General features: G+C 41.9%; 1 protein-coding gene across 9 annotated transcripts in view; it reads left to right on the forward strand.

Moving 5' to 3' along the window:
- Positions 1-21,493, forward strand: part of GREB1 (growth regulating estrogen receptor binding 1) — a 191,611-nt gene extending 170,118 nt beyond the window's left edge. For 6 of the 9 annotated variants that reach the window (XM_039529835.1, XM_039529833.1, XM_039529838.1 and 3 more), the window contains 10 exons: positions 820-978; positions 2,664-2,806; positions 3,820-3,981; positions 6,278-6,482; positions 7,428-7,602; positions 11,620-11,838; positions 14,706-14,841; positions 15,413-15,613; positions 16,999-17,137; positions 19,524-21,493. In XM_039529835.1, the coding sequence (XP_039385769.1) occupies positions 820-978; positions 2,664-2,806; positions 3,820-3,981; positions 6,278-6,482; positions 7,428-7,602; positions 11,620-11,838; positions 14,706-14,841; positions 15,413-15,613; positions 16,999-17,137; positions 19,524-19,687 (1,703 nt within the window). In that variant the 3' untranslated portion in view covers positions 19,688-21,493. Of the gene's footprint in view, positions 1-819; positions 979-2,663; positions 2,807-3,819; positions 3,982-6,277; positions 6,483-6,951; positions 7,052-7,427; positions 7,603-11,619; positions 11,839-14,705; positions 14,842-15,412; positions 15,614-15,904; positions 15,939-16,998; positions 17,138-19,523 lie in introns of those variants that run through there. The other 3 variants (XR_005596082.1, XM_039529839.1, XM_039529840.1) reach the window with 3 other exon arrangements.
- The last annotated feature ends 1,008 nt before the right edge of the window (positions 21,494-22,501 follow it).

Raw genomic sequence — 22,501 nt, forward strand, 5'->3', positions numbered from 1 at the left:
TACTCTTGGAGGTAAAATTCTCCCCTGTGCAGAGAAGCAGTACAAAGCTTTTACCTCATGTAAGTCTCATTTAAATTCTTGTTTTGAGTGCTTACGTAGAATCTAAGAGGATCATACATTGTATGCTGGCTGGCCCTCTGCATGGGGAGGAATTTCATCCTGTGTGAATAGTTCTGCTTGAGTTTCCTATTTACTTCTAGTTTCCAAGCAGCAGATCCTCAGCTGGTGTAAATGATTATAGCTCCAGTCACTTCTGTGGAACTATGACACTTCAACTGCCCCCAAACATCTTAGACTCCTTACTAGTGGGGGAGAGAACAAACCAAATTCCCTTAACTGAAAACTCTATCTCCAAAGTGTATTGAAGTCAGTGGAGAGATTCCTGCTGACTGGTCCATTTTACCAGCAAAATCCTTGCTGTGGTGCTTTTATTATCAGTGCATATATGATTCCAGATGGCTTCTGACTGGTGCTTTTACTCTGTTACGGCAGAATTGCATTGAGGGGAGAGGAATGTTGAGTAATTGATCAGATGATCACTAGTTTTTCTGCAGAAAACAGCTTCACAGATGTTGTTGCCTTAAAATAGTAAAAGAAATAATAGTACAATAATAATAATAATAATTAATAACCTCTTAAACTATATGAATAGCATAGACTTGCTTTAGGTTGGGGTATCTTTCTATGCAATCATTGAACCTTTCAATTGATTTCACACGTCTCTTTAAAAAAGCATTCTGTAAAACTGTAGACATCATTCCATTTATTGTAAACTGCAAGTTTGAGTTTTTTGGGTTTTTTTTTTTACTATTATTATAGAACTCCAAGAAGAAGCAGATCAATGTTATCATCAGCCAGCAGACACATGGCCTGATTTGGAGACATTTAAGAAGATACCTTTTGACTACACTATTCATGATCCGAAATATGAAGATGCAAGTCTGATTTGTACAAGGCTTCAGAATTTGAACAGTGACGGTCAGAATTTAAAATATAACAGAAAGAGATGCATGTATTTATTTATTTACTTGCACTCACTATAGACAGTATGGATGGAATCCTGGCCCTATTGAAGCAAATGGCAAGACTCCCCGTGATTCCAATGGGGCCAGGATTTTGTTGATATGAAATTACAGTGTACAGAGCTATATTGTTTATAGTTTTAACATGAGGGTTAAATTGTAAAAGGATTAAAAGTTTGTCAAATAAGGAACAAGACATAAGGATGAGCAATGTGAGTGTTTTGTGGCACAGAAGCTCTGTAGCCTTTCACTAGTAAGACCCTGATCTTACAAACACGTATGTATCTGAGTAAATTTACTTGCTTGAGTTGTCCCATTATGTTTCAATAAGACTATGCATGTGTGCAGGGGTGGTTCTAGGAGTGGGCAAGCCGGGTGGCCGCCCAGGCACCAACTTCTGGGATTCCAAAGTGCTGTGGCACTCGGGCTGGTTTTTTCCTCCACTCCTGATTGGCCAGCCTTTTCTCCCTCCCCCCCAGCTGTTTAGCTGCTAGGAGAGTGGGACCAAAAACATGTTCTGGCCTGGCTAAAGTTAGGATTGGACTGTAGGTCACCAGTTTGAATGAGGTGCACTGAAGTAGTGATTCATTTGATGGCTGTTTTTGGTGGGCTGTGTGAAATGAGTTGGTGTCTCAGTTCAGGACCAACTAGATGCAAGTCCACATCACAATGTCACTAGACAGTCTCCTCATTTGGCTCTGACATCAATCGCATGATAACAACTGCCTCTCTGGGCCAGATTTTCAAAGATCATTTTATTCCTGAAGATGCAGATAGGCACCAAGTTCGATTTACAAAAGTGCCTAAGTGGGCTAGGCACTGGACTCTGCTTTACTGTTGTACATCTCGCAAGGTACCTATATGCATCTGTACAAGTCTAAATACCTTTGTAAATTTGGCCCAGAGAGATCAGCACCAACATTTGCAAAAATGGCCTTTGATTTTAGGTGCCTCTATTTTGAGGCACGTTGGACCTGATTTTCAGCTGGAGCTGTGGGTGCCCAGCACCATTTGGGCATCTAAAAACTAGAGCACTTGAAGGTGACTTGTCCAGTGTCTCACCATGAGTGTATGACATTCCCAGAAACAGAACCCAAGTACCAGCCCATGGCACTAACCACGATACTGCCCTTCCACTTGGTATCCCATTGCTAATCCCACTCCCCACACACACACACAGTGTATTGAAGGGGAGAGAAAATAACTGCAGATTTAAGTGCTTCGTCATTTTGGTTCGGTGCTCATTTATAATAATGCAGAGAGCGTTTTAAACTGCACTCTGGGAAAGCAGAGATAGTGTCTTCCTCTCTGTTTGTTCTGTGCCCAGCACAAGTCAGCACTCAGCAAACAGTAATAATAATAATAATAATCATCATCATTTTGCTTTACCTGCACCTCTGTGTTATAAATGAGCACCGAACCACCACGACAAAGCACTTAAATCTATGGTTATTTTCTCTTCCCTTCGATATACACATATAATAAAACCAAAGCTCAGGCCGAATATCTATTTTATTTGGTTTTCCCTCTGTCCCTGCAGGCTTATGATGATTACATAAACAGCTTATTCATCACAACGGGGTTATAATGGGCCCTAGAATATACTTAAAATGAATACAGTCCAATTTTTTTAATTTACAGACAGATCAATGGGCAGAAAACAGGAGGACATGTATATGCGCCGTCAGACAACTCGAATGAGATTATCTAAGTATGCAGCATACAATACATACCACCACTGTGAACAGTGCCATCAATATATGGGCTTCAATCCCAGGTATCAGGTAAATCATGACTAATTTTTATTTAGGATAGTCAATCTGTAGCAGATCTGTAAATTACATTGTGCATATTTTATAGTATCAGTACTGGTACTCAAGCTGCATATTTGCTCTATAAGCATTTCTATAGAGAACTGATGTATACGTTTTGGCCCTGATACTGCAGTTGGATCTTTGCACTTGCACTGAGCCCCAGTGAAGTCAGTGGAGTCCTGCCCAGGCACAGGGGGTGTGTGTGAGTGGATTGCATTGCAGTTTTGGGATCTTTGTCTAGACAAAATGTTTTATCTTAGTGATAATTAATTTTCAATAGTGGCGGCAGTGCAGGACAAAAGCACACTGTGAATATCTTCTGGTATTCTTTGAGTACCCAGATTCATGGCTGGTACGGTCAGGAAAGGTCATGGAGGTCAACAGTTTCACGCTGTGGACTTTGCACGACTGTTCCTTGGATCATTCCCGCTGACCTATGAAGTGCTATAGTCAACATTCTACACTAACCACTATAAATGATCATTGATTTCCCAGTAAATCTTCCCCTAGGGTTTATTAACATTTGCTCTGGGGCAGAGCAGTTGCTGAAGGTAGTAAGTTGACTGCTGCAGAGAGCATTTTACACACATCATGTGGACTCTGATTATTCAAACAAACCCTCCCAGTTCGCTGCTCATTAGAATGTGAAGAAAAAGGCATCAGCAATGCAAGTACTGCAGCTATTGTATAGCACACAGCGTTACTGAGAAACAAGGTTGGCCCACAAGCCTTGCTACTATCAATGAAACAAAGAGCAAATCGATGGCTTCAGGCCAGGAAGCTGGGTAAATTGCTTAGTGAATATGTTGGGCTTGAGCCAGATGTCACTGATTAGTATTAAGATGAGTTATGAGGTTATGTGCCGTGTGTGGTTTCCTTCTGGTTTGGTGCTGACTTAGTGATGTCCATGGACTGTTCTGTGCTCTCTTGGGAAGGAAAGTTAGAATCTAATAATTAAATTTGTCCTTTTTCCCCCCCCTCAGCTTTATGAGTCCACCCTGCATGCTTTTGCCTTTTCCTATTCCATGCTCGGAGAGGAGATCCAGCTGCATTTTATCATCCCCAAGTCAAAGGAGCACCATTTTGTCTTTAGTCAACCAGGAAGACAGCTGGAAAGTATGAGGTTACCGCTTGTCACAGATAAGGTAGATGGATAACTATATTTATACTCACATATGGGGCATAGACAGGGCTGATCTAAAGATTTGTAGGGTCAGATCATACTTTGGCCTCACTACTGGTTCTGCTGCTGGGAGATGGTAAGAATGGTCTGGCAATGAGTTGTTTCCTTCTCTTTGGGTGCCCTTGCTGGAGAGGAAGTCAAGCTGCAGAAATTGCTTGGAATGCCAGGTCCCAATCAAATACTTGCTTTGCTCATAATTAAGGCTATGATTTTGTCATGGATATTTTTAGAAAAAAAAAATCATGGACAGGTCACAGGCAATAAACAACAATAAATAATGGAAGCCGTGACCTGTCCCTGACTTTTACTAAAACCAGCTCTGACTAAATAGGGAGGGAGGAGGATCCAGCACTCTGTCCCCCCTGCAGCAGATGGGAGCTGCAGGGACCTCATTTCCCAGTGGCTGTGAGGGGTGCCCCTGCCACCATGTGGGGCTAGAGCTGGGCAGATTCCCCCCACTGCCCTGCAGGGCTGGGAACTGCGGGTGGCCTCTCTGCCCCGGCCACTGAGCAGCTCCGGTGTACCTCTGCCACCGCTGCCAAAGCCTGGGAACTGCAAGAGGGCCCCCTCTGCCCACAGCCACTGAGCAGCTCTGGGGTCCCTCTGCCACCATCTCCGGTGGCTGGGAGCTGCGGGGAGGGGCCTGGCTGCTCACAGCAGCTGAGCCACTACAGGAGGGACCCCTGCCAGTGGTAGCCGCTGGGCAGCTCAGGGGTTGCTGCCACTGGCAGCGAACAGTCAGTTGTGGGAGTTCCTGCTGGGCAGTTGTGGGAGGGTCCCCTGCCCCCCATGGAGGCGGGTTGCTGCAGGGTCCCCTGCTGCTGGCAGCGGCTGGTCAGCTGCGGGGGTCCCCAATGGCACGGAGGTCGCTGGAAGTCACTGTCTCAGTTACTTCTGCAACCTCTGTAACATAATCATAGCCTTACGTATAATCAAGGCTGGTCCTGGGCGCACACTGTTTGTGAGCTGGGACTATGACAATTGGAGACTGTTGTGCAGTGAATCAGGAGTTCTCAGGGTGCTGGATAAAGACACTGAAGAGAGGATGGTTTCAGCTTTGAGAATCAAATGTACATGTTTTTGTTTAGCCTATGGCTAAGTAAGAGGAAGCTTGCCTGTCCTGGCCTGCGTAAGTGGTTCCACCTGATAACATAAAGGAGAGTTTTGAAAGAATCTCTGGGGTGACTGTGTAGAACATCATGGTAGCTTCAGGGAAACAGCTGCAGAGGTTATCAATCTGAGCAGTCTGTCTTGTCTCTGATATGAGCCTTTACAATGACCCCTGCAAGCCCGGAACAATCTCTGCCTGATTCAATGAAGTATACTCTCTTTAGACTACTGGAGCAATTTGTGGAATAGTAGTAGCAGCCAAGATTTTATGGTGCAGAAGATAAGCTGTCCACAAAAAAATTATTGATCCACACTCCATCCTTCACTTTTGGCAGCTTATGCCTAGATAGGTAGGAGCATAATATACATCTGCTAGACTGCAGTCAAACTTGAAGTTACACAACGCCTTTTATCTGAGAGAGAGTTGTGTTTTTCAGCTGATGAGAATACAAAATTATCCCAATTTACTGTGTGCCACCAGAAGCACCTTCAATTTACTAGTGGTTACTTCATTGGAACTAGGTGTCAAGTCTCCATAGAATCTGTTCCCATCCCTGCCTCTGATCTGCCGTGAGACCTTTGGCAAATCACTTAATTTCTCTGTGGTTTTTTCATCTGTAAAAATTGTAGAATACTTACCTACTTCATAGGGTGTGCTGCTGTAAGATTTAATGCATGTTTGCAAAGCACTATGAGATCATTGGATGTTGGTCACTATAGCTGTGTAAAGTTTTATCATCTTAGTCTTTTTCTTGTTATTCTTTCACTTCTCTTAATATTTGGTTGCTTTTTATTCTTCTATTATTTACTTCTTTACTTCCTCAGAGCCTGTCAAACCACTGAGGATCCTATATCCCTGGTAGATCAAGATTTAGCAATCCCATCTGGGGCTATATGTATCTATCCCTCTCTTACCAGCCAATCAAGTGATCAAGACCCTTTTCTTTGTCACTTGATAGAAGTTCTCTTCCAACTCTTATAAAAATTCTAATTTCTCTTTTATTTAGATATTAGGCCAGTTTCTCATCTGGTGTAAATCAGCATACCTAGTTGATGACTTACACCACCTGAGGATTTGGCCTTCTTTGTTTAAATAATATTCAGCATAATACAGAGACTCATCCTTCATTTTTGTATTTACTTTACAGAGTCAGGATTACATAAAAAGCCCCACTTTTACTCCCACAACTGGGCGTCATGAACATGGACTTTTCAACCTGTATCATGCAATGGATGGTGCCAGCCATTTGCATGTTCTAGTTGTCAAAGAGTATGAAATGGCCATATATAAAAAATACTGGCCGAACCACATCATGCTAGTGCTGCCGAGTATTTTCAACAGTGCTGGAGTAGGTAGGTATTAGGGGAAAAAAAGAAGGTAAAACACACGTGTTATTGTACAGACACCCTCACCGAGAGGTTTGTAATAAGTGATCTCTTGCAACACAGTATATCTCACCATATATACTGTGCTTCAGAAACCACACCCTCCTTCTTTACTGTGATAGGTGCTGAAGTGTATTGTACCCCAAGTAAATGTAAAATCAATTAACACCTGATAAGTCATTCATACTTAACTCTATAATGCTAACACTAGTGAAGAAGGCATGTGACTCTGGGGCATCTTCTCCCAGGTGCAACATGCAGCAGAGGATCCTTGGCCACAGGACATTTGTCAGTGGGGGAACTGCAGCCTCTCAAGGCAGTGGAACTTGAGCAGGGCTCATAGCTGACTAGCATAGCCTTAAATGAGTTTGGTGCTGGCCAGGGATAGGGAGTGGCTATGGTGCCTAATAATGCACTGATCCTGTGCATTTCTTAGGTAGCGTCTGCCAGAAGGGTTTTTATGGAGCACCCAGAGTCTGCTCTGGTGGGACCCCCAAGGTGGACAGACAGAGGGGATTATGGCTTTCATCACTTAGGTGGGTCCATCCTCATGTGCAGTGGCTGGTGCCAGGAGGTATCAGTGGAGGTAAATCTGTCCCTCGCAGTTTAAAGGCATCACATAAATTCCCACCACAAAAATCAAACTCATCTTATTAGTTTCCTCAGTGGTGTCCCATTTGGCCTTAGCAGCCTGACACAACACCCACACCTGTCAACTCAGTTGCATTTGGTAGGGGATGGTGACAGATTGGCTCTGGAATCCTTTAATTGCCAACCTTCAGAGTGAGCAAGCCACACTGTGCTCCATGAACTTTTGAAAGGTTGGCACTTATCAACAAACAACTCCTGCCCCTGCCACCGCCACCTCCCATCCCAGAATTTTCCTCTTGTTTATGGTGTCTTTGGTTTCAGGTGCTGCACACTTTCTAATAAAAGAGCTGTCTTATCATAATCTGGAACTAGAACGAAATCGGCAAGAAGAACTGGGGATTAAACCCCAGGATATCTGGCCTTTCATTGTCATTTCGGATGATTCCTGTGTTATGTGGAATGCGGTAGAAATCGATTGTTCGGGAGACAGAAAGAGGTAAAACACCATAATTAAGGAACATGATTTTTTTTCAGCTGATCACTTTAAACTCTGAGCACAACTTGTTGAAATGACATCCTGGAAACAGCAAGGCTTTTACTCTGTGTAACAAGTAGGGTATAATATTTGCCTGGCGACAGAGAAATATTTCTTGATATATTTGTCTGCATGTAGATTAGTGTCCACCAGTGCCCAGTCTACAGCTTCAGCCATACGGCTCGGCACTGCAGTTCCGGCTGGAGTGACTCATGCTTTTGGCTCTGGAGTTCTGTGGTTCAGTCCCAGCTGTGTTGGCCAAGAGGGGTGGCTGTCACATGTACAGTTGATCCGGATACAGCGGTGCAATGAGTACAAGCACACATGGATGGATTTTAAGCGGCAGGCCAGAACTTTTATTTAGCTTTACTACAGGGGAGGGGCCCTACCTGCCCATCATCCATGCTCACCTATACCAGGCATTAAGTGGTTCCAGTGCAGGGGTTACAGGGATCCTACCATAAAACCCATCACTGAGGCTAGGCTCTCCTCAACCATCCCCTCCGAGGACTCAGCTCTCTCTGATTCCTACCCCCTCATCCACCCATGAGGGGAACAGAGGACACAGAAGGGTGGAGATGTCAGGCCTGCGCCCACAAGGGTTACATGATCTCCCTCTACCCCATGAGCCCATGGCCCATCAGGAAAATCCAAGGTCTTTTATCTCTGGGAACCGTGCGCTATATCCTTTTAACCACACTGGAAACTGGTCACAAGTTGAGACAAATTAACAATGTAACCAATTACCTCAGTTAGGGACTAAGCACATTCCTACTTAATAGGGCTGTTGATTAATTGCAGTTAACTCACGTGATTAACTCAAAAAATTAATTGCAATTAATTGCAGTTTTAATCACATTGTTAATAGAATACCAATTGAAATTTATTAAATATTTTGGATGTTTTTCTACATGTTCATATATATTGTATTCTGTGTTGTAATTGAAATCAAAGTGCATATTTTTATTACAAATATTTGCACTGTAAAAATGAAATAGTATTTTTCAATTCACCTCATACAAGTGCTGTAGTGCAATCCCTGTCATGAAAGTGCAACTTACAAATGTAGATTTTTTTTTGTTACATAACTGCACACAAAAGCAAAACAATGTAAAACTTCAGCACCTACAAGTCCACTCAGTCCTATGTCTTTTTCACCAATCACTCAGACTTATTTAATGCTGCCCTCTTCTTATTTACAGTGTCACCAGAAAGTGAGAACAGGCATTTGCATTGCACTTTTGTAACCAGAATTGCAAGATATTTAGGTGCCAGATATGCTAAATATTTGTATGCCCCTTCATGCTTCGGCCACAATTTCATGCTGATGACGCTTGTTAAAAAAATAATGTGTTAATTAAATTTGTGACTGAACTCCTTGGGGGAGAATTATGTCCCCTGCTCTGTTTTATCCGCATTCTGCCATATATTTCATGTTATAGCAGTCTTGGATGATGACTCAGCACATGTTCATTTTAAGAACACTTTCACTGCAGATTTGACAAAATACAAAGAAGGTTCCAATGTGAGGTTTCTGAAGTTAGCTACAGCACTTGACCCAAAGTTTAAGAATCTGAAGTGCCTTCCTGAATCTAAGAGGGATGAGGTGAAGAGCATGCTTTCAGAAGTCTTAAAAGAGCAACACTCCATTATGGAAACTACAGAACCTGAACCTGAACCATCAAAAAAAGAAAATCAACCTTCTGCTGGTGGCATCTGACTCAGATGATGAAAGTGAACATGCATCAGTCCATACTGCTTTGGATTGTTATCGAGCCGAACCCGTCAACAGCATGAATGCATGTCCCCTGGAATGGTGGTTGAAGCATGAAGGGACATATGAATTTTTAGCGCATCTGGCATATAAATATCTTGCGACACCGGCGAGAGCAGTGCCATGAGAATGCCTGTTCTCACTTTCAGATGACATTGTAAGCAAGAAATGGGAGCATTATCTCCTGCAAATGTAAACAAACCTGTTTGCCTGAGTGATTGGCTGAACAAGAAGTAGGACTGAGGGGACTGCAGGCTCTAAAATTTTACATTGTTTTATTTTTGAATGCAGTTTTTTTGGTACATAATTCTACATTTGGAAGTTCAACTTTCATGATAAAGAGACTGCACTACAGTACTTGTTTTAGGTGAACTGAAAAATACTATTTCTTTTGTTTTTTTACACTGCAAATCAAAAATAAATATAAAGTGAGCACTTTACACTTTGTATTCTATGTTGTAATTGAAATCAGTATATTTGAAAATGTAGAAAACATCCAAAAATATTTAAATAAATGGTATTCTATTCTTGTTTAATAGTGCGATTAATCGCACCATTACTTTTTTTAATAGCTTGACAGCCCTACTACTTAACCTACTGTGTCTCAAAGATGCTGAGAAGGTGAAGAACTCCCTTGTCCTCTGCCAATTAGCCCTATGGGAGAAAAAATCCTCTCTGACCCCCAATGGCCAAACGGCTAGATCAAGGGTGGGCAAACTTTTTGGCCTGAGGGCCACATCCGGTTTCCAGAACTGTATGGAGGGCCGGTTACGGGAGGCTGTGCCTCCCCAAACAGCCAGGCGTGGCCTGGCCCCACCCCCTATCTAACTCCCCCTGCTTCTTTCCCCCTGACGGCGCCCCCTGGGACTCCTGCTCCATCCACACCCCCGCCCCCTGACCACCACCCTGAACTCCTCTGCACTCTATCCAGCGCCTCCTGCTCCCTGCCCCCTTACTGCGCTGCCTGGAGCACTGGTGGCTGGCTGCGCTATAGCCACACCCCTAGAGCACCAGGACAGGCAGCCATGCTGCCCAGCTGGAGCCAGTCACACCACTGCGCAGCACAGAGCACCGGGTCAGGCCGCGGCTCTACAGCTGTGCTGCCCCAGGCGCTCGCAGCCCAGCCGCCCAGAGCATTGCACCAGCGGCGGGGTGAGCTGAGGCTGCAAGGGAAGGGGAACAATGGGGGAGGGGCTGGGGGCTAGCCTCCTGGGCCAGGAGCTCAGGCTGGGCAGAAGGGTCCCGCGGGCCAGATGTGGCCCATGAGCCATAGTTTTCCCATCTTTGGGCTAGATCCACAGCATCTGCTGGCTGGATTCCCATTCCTAGTTCTCTGGGTAGGGTGGAACAGAGCCAAAAGAGACTTTACATGGTGCTGGAGCTGGGGGATGTAGGCTACACAGCATCTTCCCCCCCGACTGATCAGTGGGTGCCAGAGACTACCACGGGGGAGGAGGTACCTAGTGTGTCTTGCTGCCGGGTCTGTCCCATTTGCTGCTACCCCCATCAAGTTCACTCAGCAGTTGAGGCACATGGGTGGCATTCTGGGTAAGATTTTTGAAGGAACTAAGGGAGTTAATGGAAATTCAGGGGGAGTTGGCCACCTACAGTACCTCTCTTTGGCTCCTTTGATAGTCCCAGCCTATGTGATTTCTACTTTATTTCAGTTTGCAAATGATAAAACAAGTCTCTTAGCTTTTTAAAACAGTACTTGATTGGGCCAGTTTTATTTATTACCAGAGCTGTGCTAAATTCAGCAGCTTTGCTGTGCAGGGATTTGGAGAAATCTTTTTTTCTGTTTCAATTTGTATGTTTGATTTTATGTCAAATCCCAAAACAAAAGCAAGGCTCAATCAAAACTGAAAAGTTCCATGTGGTTTTGTAATGGGCTAGTGGTAAACATATCTTCCCAGGATCACTTGGAGCAAGAGTCAGGTTAACGTCAAACATTTACAAACCTTAATGAACTTATTGAGAAATCCAGGCTGAGTTTCAAACCTATAATGTCAGCCCAAGCTAAATGAGCTTTAGGTAGTTTCAGATTGTGATTAGAACTGCAGATGAGGCAGTAGGTCTAGCATCACTGCTGCCTGTTTAATATGCTCATATTTATAACTATTGTAAGATCCTGCTCATATGAACTGGATGCTGATTATTTTTTGTACACTTTGAATCTGAAACATTTTTTTTCCAACCTATTGTAGTGAATATACATGGACTGAAAGGAACGTTTCCTTGAAGCAAATTCTGCAACACATTGAAGCAACCCCTAATGTCACTCACTACGCCTTGATTGGGATGAGGAAATGGTCTAGTAAAACAAATAGTGGTGAGATCAGGGAACCATTCTCCTGTTGCCATGTACATGACTTCATCATGCTGAATGTGGATCTGACTCAGAATGTCCAGTATAACCAGAACAGGTGAGTGAATCCATAGGCGCCTCCAGTGTAGAGCAAGGACCAAATCATGCAGCATTCACTCCCGCTAAGCTCTCACTCACTCGAGCTGGATTTCTCAGGAGACTGCTAATAGAATAGAGAGAAATTTTACATCTAAGTTGCTGGTTCCAATCCAGCCCAGGTAAGAAGTGGCTAAAAAAAGACTGTTATCTCTCTCCACGTAAGCTAGGCATACTCTTTAATTAAATACAATAACTTTAATTGGTTGAGAACAATAATAAGAAAGAAAAACAACAAAAACAAATCCCTCTAACATTGATGGGGGGCCTTTAGGGAGAAGCTGCATCCAGCCCACTCCATTTTTGGGTTCAATCTCCAACCCACCTTCTGCTACCCATTTTTTTTAACCTGAGCCACACAGAATGTTCCAGACCTTAAAGGTGCCAAGTGTAGTCACTGTGGTTCTTAAAGCTCCATTCACTATAGATACCACTTGACAGCTGTTCATTATCCCATGTGAAATAGTGAACTCGGTTCCTAGGGGACAAGTGTTCACATCACAAAAACCACCACCGCATTTGCCACTAATTGTCAGAGGGGCACAGGACTGAATAGGATAAGAGACTGTCACCTCTAGAAGTGATCTTTCTAAATCTAGATTGAGGCATATTTGTGGGGAAGCATCTCTGCTTTAACTATTCTATGGATAAACAGGTGACTTAAATCTTCAAGTCTGTCACTGGCACTTTTCAAGAGCACTAAAAACATAGCCACATGTATCTCCTGTATACAGCTGTGTTCTCAGGCTGTTTAGTCTGTGGGGGCATAGTACATTTTCAGACAGTATTACCATTTGAGGCCATTTTTGAATAGAAAGCTGAGTGCTAATCTAAGAAAACAATAATCATAGAATTGAATAAATGTAGAGCTGGAAGGGACCTCAATAAGTCATCTGGCCCAGCCCCACCCCCACCCCCCAGTGAGACAGGACCAAGTAATCCTAGCTCATCCCTGATAGGGGTTCTTAAAAACCTCCAGTGATGGGAATTCCACAACCGCCCTTGGAAGCCTATTTCAGAGCTTAACTACTCTTTTATAGTTAGAACATTTTCCCTAATATCTAACCTAAATCTCCCTTGCTGCTGATTAAGCCCATTACTTCTTGTCCTACCTTCAGTGGACATGGAGAATAATTGGTCACCGTCCTCTTTATAACAGCCCTTAACATATTTGAAGATTGTTATCAGGTCTCCCCTCAGTCTTTGTTTCTCAAGACTAAACATGCCTAGTGTTTTTAACCTTTCCACACAGATCAGCTTCTCTAAACAATTTATCATTTGTTGCTTTCCTCTGGACTTTCTCCAGTTTATCCACATCTTTCCTTAAGTGTAGGGCCCAGAATTAGACACAGTACTCCGAGGCCTTACCAGTGCTGAGTAGAGTGGGATAATTATCTCCATTGTCTTCCATAAGACACTCCTGTTAATACACCCAAAATGATATTAGCACCTGCATCACATTGTTGGTTCATATTCAATTTATGACCATCAGATCCTTTTTGACAGTATTACAACCTAGCTGGTTTTTCCCCATTTTGTAGTTGTGCATTCGATTTTTTTCCTTCCTAAATGTTAGTACTTTCATGCTTGTCTTTATTGAAATTTATCTTGTTGATTTCAGACCAATTCTCTAATTTGTCAAGGTTGTTTTTAATTCTAATCCTGTCTTTCAAAGTGCTTTCAACCTCCCTCAGCTTGATGTCATCTGCTCTCCATTATCTGTCGTTAATTAAAATGTTGAATAGTACCGGACCCACCAATGCAATAAAACAAAGTAATATTAATGCATAGAGTGATGCAAAAATGTCAAGAATAAGGTTTTATGCCAGTTTACACTAGCAATACTTAACCTGTGGGTGTTTAATCACTGGTGACTGCACGGTAGTTCTGTGAAGGCTTGCGCAATATTGTGTGACATTCCAAGGATGAATTGGTGGTGAGAAAACATGGCATTTTGAATCAAAAAGAGACACGGTCAACCAGAGATAGCAAAGACACATGTGAGTATCAATCAGCAGAGTATCTGTCAACAGAGCCATAATTTTAAAAACTGATAGCTTTAAATGGCAGATTACTCACTGAGCCCTAAATAGAACCAGTCCTCCTGTAATCTTTATTTTGCTGTTTTGGTGAATGTAGTAACTCTGTTTTACAAAATGATTGTTACATAGGGATTTTCTGACTTCTGACAAGAGATGTGTGAATCCAAAAGCACAGATCCAAATCCTGGATCAGATTCTCATGCTTCTAAAAGTCATTCCAGTTCTCTTGCAGAACATGTATATTTACAATCGGGAATAGAATCCAGATTACCAAAAGATGAGGGTACATGGGTGTGGCCCATTTTAGAAGCTTGAGGTGCTAACTCTGGTCTGAATTCAGACCAGGATTGATAGTTTCCATTCGGTTTCATCTCTAATTTGAAATGGGCCAAATCCAACACAATGAAATCTTAAAACATGAATGAATTTGGCCCATATTGCTTAATTGTGGCTCTTTGCAATGCTGTTGGATGAAGAAGTGATTCTGTGGCTTTTAAATGCTTGATCTCATTGATGTAGACCGATAGCATTTCTACAGAGGGATGTTGAAAATTTCAACAGTTACATGCTCCTTGTTACAGAGGAGAAATATATGGTCAGAGACCTGTACCTCTATGTGTCTCCTCTAGGGCCTAATCCATGTCCTTTGAAGTCAGTGGAAACCTTTATATTGCCCTTATTTGTGGTGGGATCATACTCCTTTCTACTTGTACAATCTGCCTCACTGTCTGCTAATGTTCAGTAACAAGCAATGTTTATTAATAGCTGTGGTTTCCGCTCCTGCTAGATTTATGTGCGATGATGTTGATTTCAACCTGCGTGCCCACAGTGCCGGTCTTCTGATCTGTCGGTTCAATCGCTTCAGTGTCATGAAGAAGCAAATTGCAGTAGGAGGACACAGGTCCTTCCACATTAAGTCTAAGGTAAAAGCTGTTATTTGTCTTTCATTCTTGTTGGTTATTTGTTTGTGCTGTCTTTAACCTTTAATGTAGAGAGTGAAGTTTGTTAGTGTACATTCTATTGCCAGAGATGGGACATGTGTGCCATTAGATTATTATTTTTTTTTTAGCATGAAACTCCTGGAACCCACAATTCCCACGGCATAAATGTACCCTGACCACTTCCTGTGTCATCTTCCTGTGTAATGTCTTAAACCACATACTTTTTTATTCAAACAAGAAAGACTTTCACTGTGAATTTGATGTAGAACTGTTGTAAAGTATTACTTAATAACTCCTCCTTACACCATTTCATGTTCAGGAAGAACTTCTGGAGTCAAAGCAGAATCCAAAATGCTATTTAACTATAATTAAACTCCAATTTTCCATGCATATCTGAAACCGTTGGGTAATAGGAGTTTTGAATAACCTGTTTTTGGTTGCTATATGCATTTTGGATTTTTGGGACAGAGATGCATTTTGTACAACCCCAAATTCAGATGATTGGGGTTTGGCTGATCAGGATTTATCAATATCACAATGTTTTTCCATGTAGGTTTCTGAAACTCCAGTCTCAACCGCACCTGCTCAGTATATCTGTGCTCCTGACAGCAAGCACACCTTCTTGGCAGCACCTGCTCAGCTGCTGCTTGAAAAATATCTCCAGTACCACAGCCATCGCTTCTTTCCTCTTTCACTGAAGAATTATAGCCATCCAGTGCTATCTGTGGACTGTTACCTTAACTTAGGACCACAGGTACTGAACAAAATGATCTTCAAGTAGCTCTGCAGTTTAGGCCAGCCCATATTTAACCCAAGTGTTGTACTAGTTCTCTGATATATTCCTTTGGGATTGTTACATGGCTTCTGAACTGTATAATATAGATTGTTGTGATATTTAAAAAATCAATTTGTAAGTTACAAAAAAGAAAACGAATGATTAGAAGCTATGAATGACTATGCACACTAAAAATAAAGTACACAGAGAACAATCCTACAGTTGCAGTAAGGAATAGTTATAGTAATTTAGACTGTGCTTTCTATTCAGGTCTCAGTTACCAGTGCCTCCAAAAAATTTTTCCGTAAGTGTTTCCTCAACTTCATATAATAACTTGGCCATTTATATAGCTCTTTCCTCCTACAAAGCATTTTACAAACATTGACCAGTCCTCAGAACATCCCTGTAAGCTACTGTGCACATTTTGTTAGCTCTAATTTATTAATGGGGAAACTGAAGCCAAGAAGTGAATGCTCCACACAAGAGCTCAGATTAGAACTGAGGAGTTCCTGGCTCCCAGTCTTGTGCTCGGACTCAAATGCAAATCAAGTATGAATGATGCTAGCAGGTTTTTTGGTAGTGTTTTGATTTGTTTGTTTTTGCTTTCCCATCCAACTGGAAAACTACATAAAGTTAAAACTTGGTAGACCTGCCAATTTGTCTTCCTCCCTGAGTCAGCTGTGTAACAGACTTCACAACTCGCTCTACCCCCAAATGCTCTAAGTCCATAAAGTTCCTTTCTGGCTGACTTCTGATAAGCTGAAGTACTATGGACACAAAGTCCTATGTGGAAAATTTCTTTATTGGGGGAGAGCAACAAACCTTTAAACAGCTCAGTGAATCTCCAAGGTTCTTAACCGGCCTGAGAAGTCTGAGTGAGCAGAGAGTTTTGGAAAGCGAAAATCTTCCAGTCTCTAGGGAACACCTTAGGACCCAATCCTGTATACACTTATGGACATTCATAACTTTACTCACATAAGTGGTTCCATTGACACGAGTAAAATTATGAACCTCCATAAGTGTTTGCTGTATTGGACCATACAGCTGTGTGTGTGTGTGTGTGTGTGTACAAATGTGCAAGGCATGTCTCAGATTTGTTTTTAAGGGGTTGTTGAGGCATGTAAATCCTACCAGGTTTACCTAGCTCTTTATAGAGCACTTTTTTTTTCAGAGGAGAGATTTTTATTTGGGAGCAGTAGGGATGCTCACAAATGGTTGATCACAAAGACCATTCCTATAATTAGGAAGGATTGCTAAACTTTAAACTGGTGCAGACATTCACACCTCTGTGCAAACCCCTAAGAAGCAACACTACTTTGAAGTCTGAGGAAAATTAATTTCTGATTCCTCTTTCCTCCAATCAGATTGCAGTTTGCTACGTGAGTTCCCGACCTCATTCTCTGAACATCAGTTGCTCTGGTTTGATGTTTAGTGGACTCCTGCTTTACCTCTGTGACTCCTTCGTTGTAGCTAGCTTTTTGAAAAAGTTTCACTTCCTGAAAGGTGAGTTGCAGAATTAGTACAAATTGCAGTGTCTGTCTGGTTTGGGGTTGCCAAATCCACTGTTGGGCAGAAACTAAATAATGTTTTATTTATTACATCATTACCTGTACATCATCCAGGTCCATCTCTCCCCATTTGGGATCACACCAATCCAGCACTACAGCAGATTAATACCTACATCCTCATACATGTATTATCAGTTCTATAGATTTTTGAAATTAGTCAGGCACTGGTGCGTACATACCATTGAGTTTCCTAATGTATACTCATAAATACTCAGTGCATGTTTGCAGATTGGGTATTCGTATGTATGCAATAGGCAGTTGTGCCCCTCTAATTTTCAAAATCTTACCCATAAGATTCTACTCAGTAGATCTTGGGGGGAAAGGATGGGTTGTTTAGAATTAATAACAAATAACAACCAAATGAATCAATTTAGTCTTCAAGGTTCCAGACTGATGGCACTAGAGACTGATGTCCTCTAGCTACAAACAAGCAATTGTATTGCCAGAATCTCCCATGCTACGCTGCCACTGTGTTGTAGGCCTTATCTACTCCGGGGATTTGTCCCAGTTGCAGCCATCAGTGGCCTGGCGCAGCTGCATTGTGGCTGATCTGTAGACGGGCAAAGCTGTTATAAACTACCATTTAGATCAGTACAGTGCAGCTTAACTCCGTTTCAAGCAGGGGTATGCTAGACTGATAGAAGTGATGGAGTATAGTGGTTTCGCCACTGAAATGGTGGTTGGCTACTGAAGACTGAATTCTGCAGCGTGGACAAGGCCTTAATCTTGACCTGGAGGAACAGGTCTAGAGATGGAAACTTTAGGAGTGAAGGTTAGTTAAGTTTCCATCTCCAGCCCTTCTGGCAGGAAGATCCAATGTTCACAGAATCAGAGGGCTCTGTCCCCTTTCTCCCTTAAGTGATAGATAACTAAGGGGTTCACTCTCCTTCATTTTATAATCCAGTAAAACTTTGAAATGTATCATTCTGAAGAGTATCCCCCGATAAAGTTCTTCTCCCCTGCTGTTTGTCCTTTCCTGCTGACATCCCTTCCCTCTGTTGGCTTGTGTGTAAATATAACTTTCATTGTCTCTGCCCTCACCTTGCTCAATTGACACTGGAGACACACACAAAACAACATTCCTTTGTCTAGGACATTTCTTTTATCATGTCTGCCCCCAAAATATATTCTAGAATGTATGTCCTGCACACATATATAACTGTTTACACACCATCTACACATAGGTCATGACCAGTGTTTCAGTAGCTTTCGTTTGAGATCCTACTCAATATACTTCTATAGTACAGTAATATTTTATAGATTCTATTGATAGTTACTTATTCTTTGGGGTTTAGACCTTTTCCCCCCAGGGTATCTGAACTCTGATTGTCCATGATTGCTTATTTAGGATTTTGGCCTCAAATGGCACATATTGATATAGGTCTAGATTCTTCCAGCCTTACACTGAGGAACGTAGTCCACAGTTCAGCAAAGAACTTAAGCTCGTGCTTAGTTTTAATTTTAAGTACATTCTTAAGTCCATTCCTGCTCAACATAGAATTTAAGCACATACTTAAGTATCCAGCCTCCTCAATCTCTTTTAAAATTTAGGTGCTTTGCTGAATTAGGACCCTGTAGTCCTACTGCAATCAGTAAGGTACTTCTTAGTGTGAATAAGGATATCAAAATCTGGCCCATGGAACTGTCACAAATGTAAAGGCTTGTCTTCACTATGGGGGTAAGTCGACCTAAGTTACGCTACTCCAGCTATGGAAATAACATAGCTGGCGTCGATGTAGCTTAGGTCGACTAATCCCAGTGTCTTCACTGCACTGTGTCGATGGAGATGCTCTTCAGTCGACTTCCCTTACTCTTCTCAGAGAGCTGGAGTACCACGGTTGACCAGAGAACGCTCTGCCATTGATTTAGCGGGTCTTCACTAGACCCACTAAATCAATCCCTGCTACATTGATTGCAGCAGCGTTGCTCTCCCTGCAGTGAAGACCAGCCCTAAGGCTTGATCGTGATCTATCTGAAGTACTAGATGGATCTCATTATCATAATGTCTAAGCACTTTACAATCTTTAATGTGTTTATCCTCACAACATCCCTGTGAGGTACAGAAGTATTGTTATCACCATCTTAAAGATGGGGAACTGAGAGGCCAAATAAGTTGCCTGAGATCACACAGGAAGTCTCTGATAGAGCAAGGAATTGAACCTGGGTTTCCCAAGTCCTAGACTAGCACCCTAAGCACTGAACCACCCTTCCTCTCTCTTCCAGGTATAGAACTCCCACTGAAGACAATTGAGAGGACCACGTTGATGATTTAGAGAATAAAACAAAACACTCATACTTATTTGTTTTAACCATTCATGTAGGTGCCACCTTGTGTGTTATTTGCCAAGACCGCAATTCTCTTCGCCAGACTGTTGTCCGGCTGGAACTAGAAGATGAATGGCAGTTCCGACTGAGGGATGAATTCCAAACTGCCAACGCCAAAGAGGACAGACCACTTTTCTTTCTGACTGGACGACATATTTGATAGAACATGAGCAGGCTTCCTGAACTGGCTGATGAGAAGGGGTAGTACAAAAGACTGAGTTCTCACCGGTCCAAAAAAAAAAAAGGCATTTGTGCATTTGAGAGGCTCTGTGCGCTGAAACATTCCAGCATGTTTCCTGAGTAGCCATCAGCTGAGCAATTTTGAAATATTTTTATTAAAATTATATTTAATCAACTAATGTATGTTTATATTGCCAAGCATTGGAAGTGACTCTTCTAATTTAATTACCCAGTAGAAGTAATTTCTGATACCTGGGAAAGAGGTACCGACTTACTACTTCACATGGTGGAAACATTTCTGGATAAGAAGAGAGATCACATTTCTTCTGTCAAAACAGAGAGCACACAAAATGTTTCAAGATTAAGATGTTTAGAAACAGTTTTGTACAATTAGGGAATGTAAATTTAGAGAAATAGGGAATGTACATTTAGAAGTAGACTGTTCTTTTTCAGTCTTATTTATCTAGAAGTCAGCACAAGACATCAGACCAAATTTTGGATTTTACGGGAAATTTTACATTCTGGAATTCATTGCTACTGATTGATACAGAAAGGCTTTTATACCTAGAGGTGTAAAATATATTTTGTATGTAATGGGAACTGGTTGCAACCATAAGTATGGTGTGAGTGTCACACTGAATAATTTTATCATATAGGATTTTGGAAAGGGAGGTGTAATTAAGGTGCCTGTGTTTGGTTGGTCAGGAAAGAGCACTTTGAAAGTAGACTCACGAAAGAAGGAGATGTGGACATTTATTCCAGAACACTTCAGTATCTGGGACAAAGTCCCAAAGAGATTAAGGGGAAGATTAACAGCAACCAAACTTTGAGATAAATAATTTTGAGCTAAATGAACTGGTGCTTCCAGTTACAGATGAATTTGTTGCACTGGCTTAAGACTTCAAATCTGGCCACAAGACAATTCAGACAGGAGATGCATATAGCACTGAAATCCAATTTCAGAATACCCTCCCAGAATGCTTTTTTGCTAATGCACTTCAAAAGAGCCGGGCAGTCAGGTGGCCTCTTTGCTGAGTATATGTAGAAATCTAAGAGGATGTTTAGAAAATGCATCATGCAGTATAGTATTTTGCACCCTGGACTGTTAAAATGTAGAGTGCATGCTGAAAACACCTGGTTATATTTATAGACATACTCCCCAAAGCTGCAATCCCAGAACTTCATGTTTATCCTTATGGAGACAGTGACTCTGATCCTTGGCTTGGCCTAGGTGTAGGCATGAAAGGTGGCACAAAAATCACCAGAAAACCCTTTATAATATGTTAATCCTCTCTTGACTGGCTATGCCAACTGTAGGACCATTTTGTGCTGGTGGAGCAGCATTAAGTGGCTATAACACATATGAGGTATTGTAACTAAGACACTAATAACCTGTGCCAAAGAGCTGACTTAGATTTATTTTCAGGGAATAAAAATAAATTAAGTGATGGGGAGAGATTTAGGTTAATGTTTACACAGTTGTTTTTGGTAGAAAGTGATATGCTTGTATATTTCATTGTGCTTCTTTTGGAGTAAGAACTTTCTTTTTAGTTTTGTTTTATTCTGTGTAAATAGTATCTCCTGTGCAGTTCCCTCCATTTGATTAGTTAATTTAAACTTTTTAAAGGATTGTAATATTCAAGTCTTACTCATCCTTTATAAATAAAATATGTAATGCATGGACAGGTGTCTGGGTGATGTATGACCACTGTCAAATGCTCACACTCACAGGGGAAAATTGCATTGGCAAAAGGAGCTAATAAGATTTAGGATTACCCTGCATGCATCAAGAGGAAATGATGTGCTGTTTAGCACCTACTACAAGCTTTCAACAGTTCAGGACTTTTGGGATAGATCCAGGACTATGGATGCAGGGAACTCATGACATACAAACATAAAACAAGCTTTGAAAACAGTACAAAAATATGAATCAAAATCAACTTTCTGTAAATGCAATCTCTGTATCTTGGGTTTTTAGTCATAAAATCTATTTCACAAGTTTTTCAAACCTGCATTTTCTCCAAATGATTATATTAAATATGCAGTGATACCATGCATAATCTGAAAAGAGGCCATTAAGTACTAGCTATATTGGAATTAAAAAAATTTCAGCTCTGTGTTTTCATAAGGGCTTGCATTATATATTCGGTTTTCCTTGTTTAGTCGACCATTTGTTTGGCATTTGCTGCCATGAATATACGGGGCAGCGTCTTTAAAACAGAGGTGGTAAAGAAATGCAATAGTGTTTGGCAAATCCCTGAATTATTTTTCTTTCTTTCTTTCTTTCTTTCTAACAAATAAGAATTAGTTTAACCTACTGGTGAGTGTTTGTCACAGATCCCCCCCTGTGGGTTACAGTAGCAAATGGGTTGGCTGTAGACTCATTCACTCTCTAGCCCAATGCATAGTATTTAAACACAGTGGAACAGCTTCAGCTTGAGAAACTGAGACTACCCTAGTGGTTAGGGCAATCTCCTGGGCACGAGACCCAAATTCAAATCGCTGCTCCACATTAGCCATTCTCCTACCCACTGCTGTTTCTTTTTCCATTCCTGTATCCTCTTTCCTGATTTTTCTCCCACTCAGTGTTAGAATCAGGGTGGGTGGTTACATGAGCACCTCTGCTGAGTTCCTAGTTTAAGGCTCTTTTAATCAGTTGTGCCAACCTCCATCCCAGAAGGCTGTTTTCCTCCCTACTCAGGTGGAAGCCATCCCACAAGAATTGTCCTCTGTCCATGAATGCCTCCCAGTGGTCCAACATCCCAAAGCCCTCCTTATAGCACCACTGCCTGAG

This window comes from Mauremys reevesii, linkage group 3 (genome assembly GCF_016161935.1).
Source record: "Mauremys reevesii isolate NIE-2019 linkage group 3, ASM1616193v1, whole genome shotgun sequence".
Classification (NCBI taxonomy): Eukaryota; Metazoa; Chordata; order Testudines; family Geoemydidae; genus Mauremys; species Mauremys reevesii.